The sequence below is a fragment of the Papaver somniferum genome, chromosome 10 (genome assembly GCF_003573695.1).
Source record: "Papaver somniferum cultivar HN1 chromosome 10, ASM357369v1, whole genome shotgun sequence".
Lineage (NCBI taxonomy): Eukaryota > Viridiplantae > Streptophyta > Magnoliopsida > Ranunculales > Papaveraceae > Papaver > Papaver somniferum.
Window position 1 is genome coordinate 62,787,284 of NC_039367.1, and position 13,066 is coordinate 62,800,349.

The following is a 13,066-nucleotide window of genomic DNA, read 5'->3' on the forward strand; positions in this document are numbered from 1 at the left end:
TCTTTATATAAGCTAAGTTTCATCTTGCAGTTGCCATTATATATTTGATCGATGTGTTCTTTTTTCACTCGTGAAGATAGTTTCAATTTCCTTTGATTTCTTCAAGTTGGTGTTTATTGAGATAAAAAATCTAAACTAAGGTGGACCTGTTGAAGAAGAACAAGTCTGGTTTTGATGAAACCTTTCAATTATAATCTGCTTCGATAATGTGTGTGATGCTCTACGCAGTAACCCTGAACTGAACAGATTACGACATCTCCTTTCAATTAGACAAAGTTCTTTTGTATTTGCTTAATTTCCCTTCAATGAATTTGGTTATCAGAAGAAAAAAAAATAGATTACAAGACAAAAAAGTAACTGTAAACTAAGGACTCACACTGTAAGATCGTATGACAAGAAAAAGAAAGACTGCACGCCTAAGCTTCAGAGAGATCAACATTTTCATCCACAGGAGCCACTGATTCGCGAGACACGTCTTGCATTTCATCTGAATCAGAAGGTTGAGATTCATGTTTTGCAGCAGCTTGTAAAACTCTGTCTTGTACAGCTGAAGATGAAGGTGAAGTCGGCAATCCAACCCGACTCGGCTCTAATTTCTTGGCAGCCCATGAAAAAGCATCTGTCCCCAGTGTAACAGGAACTAGCAACAATCTTAAGAGAAAAATGGTAACAGCAACAAAACCAGGATCAGTTGCAGAAAGCATCATCAGTTAAACTTTGAATGCCCCATTAAAAGTATTTGGAGAGAAAAAACAAACCAACAAACGAAAAATCAAGGAGGGAGTTTGATCTTCTCCTCAACCAGAACTAGAACTTGTTAAGCACTTAAAATGATCAATTATATACCTCAAGTCTTGTCTAAAATCTTCAGAGTTTTCGTATGAAGAAACCCGTGAATAAATAGTCTGTTCAAAAACAAAACGAACTGATCAATACACTAGCGGGTAAAAGAGATTTACAAATATTACAAAAATGAGAACCTGTTGAGACCAATATCACCCTGAAGTATATCAAGAATAAAGTCAGATTGACAGTTAAATCCAAATCATTTAGCAGATACGGAGGGGCGAAACTCATGGCAGTTTCATGACACAAAATCGAGAGCGAAAACTGAATTACCTTTGCAATAGCAACAACGCCTATAAGTTGCAGTGTCTTCTCCCATTCTGCAACCAACAAACCAGCTTAATAGAAGATAATGTTTCAAGAAGAATTAAAGTTAATTAATGAAAACTTTGAACCGCGGAAGAGATAAAAAATCCCAGAAGGATCACTAATCAACTCCAACTTCGTCAAGGTAAGTCTCAGGCAAAATAGATTATGGTCATCTTTCTTAAAGACCAGATCCTTTTCCTCGGTTGTTTTCCATAACTATGATTTAAAGTCTAACGATGCTCACCCGACAAAGCATAGATAGCTGCAGCCGTACCCTGTCAAAAACCAAAAACAATTAGTGGGATATGCATTTAAAATGTGATACACATTCACGAAAGAAAAAGAATTCAGCAAAAAAAAAACTTGTTACATTTTTTATTTTTGTATTAAAAAAGTATGACATGTATCAGTGACTGAATATCTAACAGTATCATAACAGATACAGAAGTCTTACCGCCGCATAGCTAAATGTTTTTAAAGGAGTAGGTTTGATTTCCTCAAGGATTGCCTCAGCTTCCTGCAAATCATCCGAAACTAGATGCGTCAACCATATTTCTTAGGGGTGAAACCACACCATTACCCAAGGTATACCATTGAGTCCAATTACAGAGAACGGTATGAATCATTTAATAGGAAAATAAGATACTTCTTGCAAATTGCAACTCATGAATACGTATTCCTACTTCCACAAGATTACCTCATTAAGTATAGTAAGTGTTGTCTCAGGTCTGAGTTGTTTAATGCGTAGCCCATTTTTCACCCACGATCGAAACCCACCGTGAAGAAGGTATGGTCTCTGTAACAGTAAAGAGAAAAGTATATAATCACAGGTTTCTTAAATCTAAAAGGCCAAATGACCAATTCCTAAGTCCACCAACAGGTTTAAGATTTTTTTATCACAAATGATGAAGCTTCGGGAACAAAAGAATGCATACCTTGACTCCAAGCTTCTTCAAGGATCTCGCAATGCTTTTGGAGCGAGTACCATCGGCATCCATTACTATAACCTTGGATCTGTCCTATAAGTGACAGAAAACATGATCCTGAGACATTAATTTGCAAAGTTGAATCTAGATATACATGACTTGAAAGTATTTGTCCACATGTGAGAATAATTCTACTTACTCGAACAATTTTCAAGTTCCGAATGACAGCTGCAGTTAAGTCATCATCTAGGTCTTTCCCTCTCACGACTAGCTTCCGTACAGAACCATCAATCTGAGGATTTTTGTAACGCTCTAACAATTAAAACTGGACATAATGACAGTAGTATCTAGTGCTATTTATATCAGACCAAATTTCACTGAAAGAGATGCACAATGAAAACAAAACCAACCTCGGGTAGGGTAACACTTGCATATCTAAATCGAGCCCCTCGGCGAAGATCGGGAACACCATCTTTTTCCCTTGAAGCCTACAAATAACCATCAACAGAAACCAAACGCAAATTAATATATTAGACCAATGACATGCCCCAAACATATAAACAATAGCATTCTCAATGCAGAGACCCCAGCAGACATCATTAAAAGCAAGATAAAAGGGGACAAAATTTAATAAAGAAAGACAATGACAGGAAAAACATCAAGTAGTTGACGATTTTGAATTTTTGACAGGTGTAAGGATTAAAATCACTACAAGAAAGAAAAGGCTAGTGAAATTTACAGTCTCTTGCCTCAGGCCTGACGTCTATAAGCACGACATCATCTTCCCTTGTTAGCAGCTCCAAAGTTGAGTTTGGAGACAAATCTCCAGAATAACCACCATATGTCAGTATCCGATAAGTAATCCTGCATGAGTCTGATCAACAATATATATTTGCAGAAAACAAGATGGTGACTTGCATATGAAAAAAAGACATGAATTATTATTTTTTTGGCACCCATACCCTAAAGTGGCCGAAGTGCCAAGCAAAAGGACAAATGGAATGATTTGATCATTGGGATCCAAGCCAAGGTATGCCACCAACCCCTCGATACCAAAGTAAACCTGCAGCCCACGATCCATAACCAGTAAGCTCACTCTGTGAAACATATATTGCAAGAATAGTACATTAGGATCCCCTGGACACCAGTGCAGTTGAATTTTCTAAGAATTCCTTTGTGTGAAAAACTATCACCGGATGATGCTAAACAGGATAAAGGGTTAATTTCAGGACCCAATTAAAGTATCCTGCTAATTTTGGTTTAGGGATGGATTACGCCAGACAGTAACGGTACACCAAGTTTATAATTGAAGTACCTGTTTTAAAGCAGTCTTAACAGGCGTCAAGAATCCTACAGCTTTGGTTTCAGTTTCGTTGAGTACATTCCGAGCCTCTGGAGGAAGTAACTCTTTTGCATAGCTATAAGAGTAAACGGCATAACTTGTACCACCTGCTAAAAGATCCTCTGCCCCGACAATTGTCTTCCTTAAAACATTAAAAGCAACAGTACTTGCATTTCCTGTAGCTTCCTTGAAGTCACCGGAGAACCCTGTTGCTCCACTACCAGCTACTTTTTCTGCTTTATTAACAGAACTACCAATTGCCTCATTTATGCTCTTAGTAGTGTCTGTTAACGATGCAGAAATTGAATCTAATGTACTCTGTAGAGCACTTTCTCCCTTACCAACTGAAGCATTTATGGATGCATTAACACTTGATACAAATTCCTCAATAGTGGATTTTAACTTAGTTATTGCGTCATCAACCATAACAAGAGGATTCTCTGAAACACCCATGGCATCATCCCAAGGCACCGTGGGTTGTGAAGCAGCACTTTTTGATAATTCATTTGTATCATAACTAAGCTGATCAGTAAGGGTTGACATACTTGCATCTTCAGCAAAATTCAGTTCTCCTCCACTACCAAGAGGAATGGATCCAACATCTGCTCCAACTGAATCATTCAGGTTATTTGAGAATTCTGGCTCCAAATTATTTAATTCATTGAGATAGGAAGAACTATTGGTTATGTCCGACGAGCCTGATACTTCAGGCCCTTCAACTACACTAGTATATATAAATTTTGTCGCCTGTGTTTTGAGTGAAACTTCACGAGCACTTATTGCACCAGGGACACCTAAAAAACCCCGTCCTTTCAAAATATATCTGATGTTTATATCCTTCCCAAAATAAGTAAGTGGTCTTGACCCATAGCCAAAAAAGATCTGCATTAACCATACACAATTTCTTTCACTCAGTTACCAGAAGAAAAAAAAAAGGACTCAAACAAAAATACATTTTGCATTATTTAGAAATCCATTCATGGGGAAGTCTTAAATCAATAAGGCAGATCAAATGTAATAGGAAAACAGTTCACCGCCTAACAAACAGTAGCTCATCGTGACAGTGAAGTGTGGTTTCAGTTGCTTGGGTGGCCTCATTTGCAGTCCAAGTAGCATGCTCATAATTAGCCTTTGTTCTATCCTTGAGCTCCTTTGAGGTATAAGATTTCCGTAAATTTGACTCTCAAGTCATGAATTCATCACTAAATGTTATGTTTTGTGTTTCGAGTGTTTTGGTTTTTTGTTCCAGTTGTACTACTGATCAATCATACCATAAAAATTTCTGCGGATATAATCTTAGCGAACTAGAGAATGTACCACCCTTATTTACAGATTTATATTAGAGGAAAATTGAAAGACATTTAAATGAAGTGAAGTGAAGTGTTTAATTACCTGAGATTGGGAAGAACAAGATGATGGGTTCGACAAACAGATTGGCAACATTGTCAGAGAGCTAACTAAAATCAGCTATACAGCATAATCTGTAATCTTCTCGGAATAACGAAAACCCAGACAATTTAGACCGAAACTGAAACGAAAGTAGAGAGTGAGAGAATCGTGTGGCTCCTCTGCAAGTGTTAGTCTAACTAGATCTGTTCTGGTAATTTGGGTCCTCTTCTTCTTCTCGCCTCTCGTTTATATTTTTATTTTGCTTTTTTCTGTCTGTTGAAATCCTTTTTTTGTTTATTTTATCTGTTTCATATTCTGTGCGAGTGTGGGCATCATTCGGCTTCAGTTTGTAGGGACAGCAAGGAGGTCAATCTTCGGATGATTAAACAACTGGATGACTCACCTTTAGTAGAACGCCAGTGATTGGTTACGGTGTCCTCTCCTCCCACGTTGAAAAGGGCATTTTGCTAATATCTTCATTTTTTAGGTAATATAAATCTCTTTTTTGTTTTTTAATAAGAGAAGAGTTCACTACCAGAACGTAGAAACTCAACCGATACGAGTAAGATCTGCTACAAAGATGCAGTCTTTAATTCTTCTTGCTTTTACACAAATTCGTGTATAAGACGTGACAATGAAAACAAAGTTAGTATAGAATGTGGTACCAGCGTGTCCTTCCATGTTAGGATAGCTCATGTAGATTATGTTGATAATTAATGATACCAAATTTCACCCTATGTTAATTAGTAATTATATGTTATCTTGATTAGATCTCTGGTAATACATATTGTTGAGAATATGGCTTTGGTTGTGCATCACTCTATTGATTAAAAAAATGTTTATAGCTATTTGCCCCTGATTAATTTATGTTAATAATTCAGTTAATTAGTTTTTTAATTATGTTAGGTGTGAAATCACCGGAAAAAGATTGATCAAAAACTTATCAGAACTCTTCCAAATCCTGGAATTCTTCTCTCTATCTTTATGGAATGAAAAGATGAGTTCAACATAACATTATGAGATTAATTATTCTGACACGGGATGAAGAAGTTACTGCAAGACGGTCTAAGAAAATTCCAAGGTTTACAATCAGTGGATGCGTGGTGAGTTACATCAACCTGTTGTGAACATTTTTTGGTACAAAAAAACTCTTGATGAGTTTTTTATAATGCACATGTGAATAATCCTATTATACGTTCATGAACATATTTTTTATACAAAAAAAATATTGTTTTTGAGCCTTTACAATCTACACTCGGAGAGGATTGTCTATAATCAATCGACTATAAGAAATTGAGAAATATGAGGATTGTGTTTTGATGTTCTTCATGGATGAATAACTTCAAGAAAATCAAGAGCAACCATGAACCACCTATCATATCAGGATTATATATGTCGATTGTAATCAATCGGCCATAAAACCGAAGAACATATGTCAATTTTGGGTATGATTTTCTGAAATTTTTATGACCTAGAATCGGTTAGGTATACTTCATTTCACATGCCGACTGTAATCAATTGTCCATAAAAATGAAGAACATATATATGTTAATCCTATGTATCATGTTCTTCGGTAAGGAAATTCAAAAGCCAAGTCATGTGAACTATATCATTACATGTGTTTAAGCTTTATTCAAGATCCATGTTTAACCAATTCTCATTTTTTTTAACCTATGAACTTTGCGTAAATTCGAATAAGTGAAAACATCCAATAATCGTTTTTTTTGGAAACTTTTTGACTTTCTTTTGACATAACTTCTACATCGTTTGGATTCAAACAACCCCAAATTTAAGTTGGGATGGAAAAAGCATTATTGTTGTGTTTGATATGTTTAAGGATGTAAATAATAGTCACTTAATTTATTTATTTTCAAAATATTAGGTTATATTTCATATATCTTATATTCAACTTGTTGATTTATTACAAATCATAAACTATTTTATACATTTTGGAACAAATATATCTTTCAGAAAAATGAAAATGAATTTCTTCGGTGAGAGAAGATATAATTTATTAGCCTTATAGGTTCGCAAGCTCAAACACAAACAAAGTTACCGGAGAAAACAAAACTTGTTAGGTTCGCGAACTCAAATGCAAATAAGTCTCAAATTCTTTATTTGTTAGGTTCACGAACTCAATATATTAAGTGTGCAAACTCACATTCTTTGTATGTCTTATGAGTTTTATCTTGGAATAGGTTCACGAATTCACCGTATAGGTTCGCGAACTCAAATACATTAAAAGCTTGGGAGAAGTTTTTTCTATAGGTTCACAAACTTACCGTAATATGTCAGCAAACTCAAAAGACAAAAGTTCTCGGATAAATTCTTTACAATAGGTTTGTGAACTCACCATAATAGGATCATGAACTCAAAGATCTTATTTTCCTTGAGTATTGAGTTCAATAAGCTTTGAGTTCACAAAATCAATTTTTAAGATTTGTGAACTCAAGTGAATGAAAATCATTAGTAGTAAATAAAACCTTCCAAACTCAAGAATGAATTCGAAAACCTTACAAATTTCAATAACACATGTGCTCTTTTTTCAAAATTAGTATCGAGTTCTAGACAAGCAAGTGCTTGGAAGTCAAAAAATCACTAGACTTAACAAGAATCTTATATGTGGTATGATATTCTTTGAGTTATGATCAATTGTAAAGTCCCCGACTTTTTCTACGATTAGTATATAGACATATGGAAATGAAATCAATAGGAAAATATTGGTTCTTCGTTACTTACCTCGATAAAGATTCTTCAAATTGATGTTTTCGTGTGATCTTTAATTCTTCATCCGCCTTGAGTAACTTGGAAAATCCTAAAACTATGTACTACCTATATAGTCTTGCATATATACTTCTCGTCATGAGTTGTGAGGTTGGCAAATGCATCTATTAACTCTTGAATCAAACGACAAAGTTCTTCAGTGCATCTGAAAGCATTTAATAATTTTGATGATAATGTGACTCAACATAACGAAGTTTTTCAGTGTACTCTGGATCTGCCTTAGTAAGTTCTTCTAGATATCTCGAACGAATCTTTCGATGAACATAAGACTTCCATACTACTTTGTTTTCCTATTGGTTGAAAGATGAATTCAACACAAAAAGAAGAATAATAAAAAATGATTATTCTGACACGGGATGAAGATGTTATTCCAAAACAGTCTAAGAAAATGCCAAGGTTTACAATATACGGATGTGTGGTGGAGTTATATCAACCCATTGCAAATATTTTTTGGTACAAAAAAAATACTTGAAGAGTCTTATATACACATGGACAATTTGTTTTACGGAAATGCTTCTTCAACGTCTGCTGGTAAAGCTTGTTGAAAGACATAAACCTCCTGAGAAGTACACTAGGCAGACGATCGTTTGGACCGGGAACACGGACAACATCAGCTATCAAGTTTCGCAACGACCTGGCTATTTGAGCTCGAGGGACTTCAATATTATTTTCTAATGTTAAACTTTCATATCCCTGAATGGCAAAGAACATCTTGTTATGCATGGTGACATTTGCCAGCGGCAAACCGTCACAGTAGTTGCACGCATCAATGATTCTGTCACTGAGTTCATCCATCTACAAGAACAAAGATACAACCATTATCAAGAATACAACTACTTCAAACACTGTTGAGAAAGTATACCAACAACATGAAACGGAAGCATAAATAACCATGAAAACAACTTATGCCCACTGGAAACTTTGTTTTAAAACAATAAGATATATAACTAGTGTTGAATCACAACTACTTCCATTTTAATTAGCATATATTTTTTTATAATACACATGGACATATTTTTTGGTATCCGCGAATATGGACGTATTTTTTATACAAAAAAATCTTGTTTTTGAGCCTTTACAATCAACACTAGTGGAGGATTGTCTCCGTCGATTGTGATCAATCGACTATAAAATGAAGTACACATGAGGATTGTATTTCCATGTTCTTCATGGATGAATAACTTCAATAACATCGAAAACAATCGTTTATCGTATAAGTGTCACATCGTTTTATTGTTTTTGGATACGTGGAGAATTGTATCCGTCAATTGAAATAAATCGGCCAAAAAAATGAAAAATATATGCTAATTATGGTATGATTTCGAATACTTTATGACCTGGAATCGGTAGGTATACCTCATTCATCTGCGATTATGATCAATTTGCCATAAAAATGAAAAACATATGTTAATAGTAAGTATGTTGTTCCTCGGTTTGGAAATTCAGAATAAAGTCATCTAAACTATATCACTACATAAGTTTAAGCTTTATTCAGGATCCGCATTTGAAAAATTCTCACTTTTTTTAATCTATGAACTTTGCATAAATTCTTTATAATCGTTTTATTACTTGTCATTTATGGTTATTGGTAACCTTTGGACTTTCTTTCCATATAACTTCTATATCGATTGGGTTTAAAGAACCCAGATTTAAGTTGGGACGGAAAAAGCAGTATTGTTGTGTTTGATATATTTAAGGATGAAAATTATTTTTAATTACTTTATTTATTTTCTAAACATAAGTTTATTTTTCAATATATCTTATACTAACTTGTTGATTTATTCTAAATTATCAAATTATTTATAAATTTTGGAACAAATATGTCCTTCAGAAAAAATGAAAACCAAATTCTTAGGTGAGACAAAATATAATTATTAGCCTTATAGGTTCGCAAACTCAAACACAAATAAAGTTATAGGAGAAAACAAAACTTGTTGGGTTCGCAAACTCAAATGCAAATAAGTTTCTAGAGAATTGTTTATGTTAGAGCATTGCTCGGTTGAACCCACAAGTTTTTTTTATCTCAAACTTGTTGTCAATATTAGATGATCAAAACTATATCTTGATTTCTAGTCTATTAAGTCAAGTCTCGGATTAGGTTATAACTGTTATTGAGTATGAGATATCACCCTTCAAGACCGAAGATCGACGAAGACATTTGGAGAACTTCTGTGACAGGTATGTGAAAACTGAATCATTCTATTTTACTCATTATACCATATTTTATCTGTTGAGACTATGTCGTATGACTTATAGTAGAACTACAAAGAAGAAGTTTCGAGTCAAGCTTGTCTTGTGAAAAATATCGAAATATGATTTAGCAATTAGATGTTCAATGGTCCTTTAACAATATTAGTTCTATGAATTAATTTGTGGATCAATTGAAAATCACCCATGCAAATGATTTGTCATGTGGGAATGTTTCAAACATCATAAGAGAGAGATATGAACTTACTGATATTTCTACTCATGGTAGGTTAGCGAACCAGTTCGCAAACCATAGATATCTGAGTTACAAAAATAAAGGGAATTTCAGTCGGGTGTAGTTCACGAACCTGGTTGGCAAACCATGGTGAACTAAATTTTAAGTTGGATACAAACTGGCTAGCAATTGGAGAACCCAGATAACAAACTGTGGTCAACTGAGTTACGGAGTCTAGTAGGGTTGGCAAACTTGGTTCACGAACCGTTGCACCCTGACTTGCGAACAAGCCCTACAGTTCACAAACTGTTGTACTAACTGTCCTGACATGTCAGATGCTTAAAGACTTATTATTTTAATATGTTTAGCATTGTTATAACTCTCTTAAACACTTCTAAGAGTTCATTGATCAGTTAAACACTTATGTGTGTGTGTGTCATAATTTAATTCTTAGGTGTTTGTGAAAATGCGGGGGTATAACAACCACACCCAATATTTCAATTAACAATCTGTATGGACTAACTCCAATATACTTTCTAGAGAATTAACTAGACAGTTAGACTCAATCTAGGTAAAAGTATATCAAGGAGTTAATATCTCTTCTCTTCTCTTGATTTGATCTTTACTCAAGCAAATAGAAATCTGCGAGTCTTTATCAAATACAAGGAATAAACTTGGATGGTACCAAAGACCAATATCCAAGGATCAATCAATTTCCAATCAATAACCGAAGGTTGGATTTCACAATTGATCGATACAACGCACAACCTGTATTATTTCAATTATATAACAAAATATAATGCGGAATGAAAATAACACAGACACCAGAAATTTTGTTAACGAGGAAACCGCAAATGCAGAAAGACCCCGGGACCTAGTCCAGATTGAACACCACATTTTATTAAGCCGCTACAGACACTAGCCTACTACAAACTAACTTCGGTCTGGACAGTTGAACCCTAATCAATCTCACACTGATTCAAGGTACAGTTGCGCTCCTTACGTCTCTGATCCCAGCAGGATACTACGCACTTGATTCCCTTAACTGATCTCACCCACAACCAAGAATTGCTACGACCCAAAGTCGAACACTTTAGTAAACAAATATGTATCACACAGAAAAGTATACAAGGATAGATAAATCTGTCTCCCACAGATAAACCTAAAAGTTTTGTTCTGTCTTTTGATAAAAATCAAGGTGAACAAGAACTAATTGATAAACCGGGCTTATATTCCCGAAGAACAACCTATTATTATCAAGCACCTCACAATAATCTAAATCATATGGTAGTGAAACTAGATATTGCGGAATCACAAACGATGAGACGAAGATGTTTGTGATTTCTTTTTATCTTGCCCTATCGGAGATATAATCTCAAGTCAATTATTCGATTGAACTCGTACAATAGAAAATGGCAAGTTCAGATCGCTCAACTGCAAGAGAAGCAGTTTCGTCTGGCTTCACAATTCCAATGAAGTCTTTAAGTCGTTAATCGACAGGGTCTCGAGAAGAAACATACGATTAAAGGAGAATCGACTCTAGCAAACCAACTAGTATCACACAGGAGGTGTGGGGATTAGTTTTGCACAGTTGCTAGACGTCTCCTTATATAGTTTTCAAATTAGGGTTTGCAATCTAGGTTACCTTGGTAACAAAGCATTCAATAATCACCGTTAGATGAAAAACCTGATTTATCCAAGCTAATATCTTTCAACCGTTAGATCGAAACTTAGCTTGTCACACACAAATGAAATGTATTCATTTAGGTTTGAGTAACCATACCTAAACGTGTACATTGGATGGTTCATAATGGTTGACCAATGGTTAGCCATATGAGTGCTTTCATATTAACCGTACTCACCTTTCTCATAACTAGTTCAAATGACTCATAAGAACTAGTTCAAGAGTTGTTCAATTGCTTAGGTCTTTATACATAGACACAATTGATACAAAATCGGTTTGATTCATTCGAATCAATTCATGAACAATATACCCACGGTTTGCAAATATTGCATTCCTTATAAATTATTGTTTTAAGTCCATGAACTACCGGTTTGAGAAATAACTAGCTTGGGTACGCGTACGGGTATGCATACCTTAGCTACCGGATTTTGAGTTGGTTTTAGTTTCCAAACTCAGCAGACTTTTTCGGGTGAAAAAGTTCCGCCAGTACGCGTACCTAAGGTGACTGGTTTTTGAGTTCGTAAACTTCAAACTCAGCAGAATTTCACGGACATGAATTTCCGCCAGTACGCGTACCCAACCTGTCTCCTTCACCAATACCGCATGCACACATATGCACGCACTTGGTTTCTGGCACATGGATTTATACACTAATGTGCGAACATACTATATGCTTACATCCATAGGTGGTTACATATTCTCAATTCTACATTTCAATCATTGAAACATTCTTCTATAATGTTATAACAGTCGTTAGACATAAAGAATCGACTATCGTCATCAAAGCTATTTTAAAGATTGAAACGTCATCATGACTTTCGTCACGGGTAAAGATGAAGATGGTTAAAGAAAAATCTTTCCAACACGTATTTCGAGAAAAAGATAGGCGAGTAAACTCGGCTCGAAATATCAAATGTGTATGTATGAAAACTATCATACTTATACGACTTTTGTCTCAAGAGTAGGAGATAGAGTAGATAGACTTTTGAGTGACAAAATGAGTTAAAGTCTCCACATACATTTTGGTCGGATAAAGTTTCACTGGTTCTTTGAGTAGTTCTTCGCCTTTGCAAGATAATCGACATGGAGTCTGGAGCTCAACTATTCCTAACTATCACAGACTGAGACTTAGTCATAAGTATACTAGAAATCAAGACATATAGTTTTGATCACAAATATTGACAAACATGCTTGAGATAGCAACGCATGCGAGTTAGACCGAGCAATGCTCTAACATTTTGAATGAACATCATATAGCTTTTAGTTCTTTGGCTAACTTTCCAAACCAAATAGTCATTATACACGGTTCTATAGCCGAACTTATGTGTATACTCTTCTATTGTATTTTGAAGACCTAAAAGTGT

The 13,066-nt window shown here is 35.1% G+C and overlaps 1 protein-coding gene across 1 annotated transcript; it reads right to left on the reverse strand.

Moving 5' to 3' along the window:
- Positions 1 to 245: 245 nt before the first annotated feature.
- Positions 246 to 5,088, reverse strand: LOC113318373 (calcium sensing receptor, chloroplastic-like). Its single transcript, XM_026566522.1, has 13 exons — positions 4,816 to 5,088; positions 3,397 to 4,305; positions 3,044 to 3,144; positions 2,831 to 2,945; positions 2,492 to 2,569; positions 2,281 to 2,373; positions 2,091 to 2,174; positions 1,853 to 1,951; positions 1,610 to 1,672; positions 1,400 to 1,430; positions 1,120 to 1,166; positions 847 to 905; positions 246 to 651 (listed from the first exon to the last, which is right to left on the reverse strand). Exons 1-13 carry the CDS (start codon positions 4,864 to 4,866, stop codon positions 417 to 419), a joined length of 1,965 nt encoding a protein of 654 aa, XP_026422307.1. The 5' UTR covers positions 4,867 to 5,088; the 3' UTR covers positions 246 to 416.
- Between the last annotated feature and the right edge of the window lie 7,978 nt (positions 5,089 to 13,066).

What these genes read in the sequence shown, in the direction of transcription:
- LOC113318373 (XM_026566522.1), bottom strand. Translation starts at nt 4,866, where the DNA reads ATGTTGCCAATCTGTTTGTCGAACCCATCATCTTGTTCTTCCCAATCT. An exon ending in AAACATTTAGCTATGCGGCG is followed by an intron (nt 1,431 to 1,609) that starts GTAAGACTTCTG and finishes GGTTTTTGACAG; the next exon opens with GGTACGGCTGCAGCTATCTA. An exon ending in GCGTTGTTGCTATTGCAAAG is followed by an intron (nt 906 to 1,119) that starts GTAATTCAGTTT and finishes GTTTTTGAACAG; the next exon opens with ACTATTTATTCACGGGTTTC.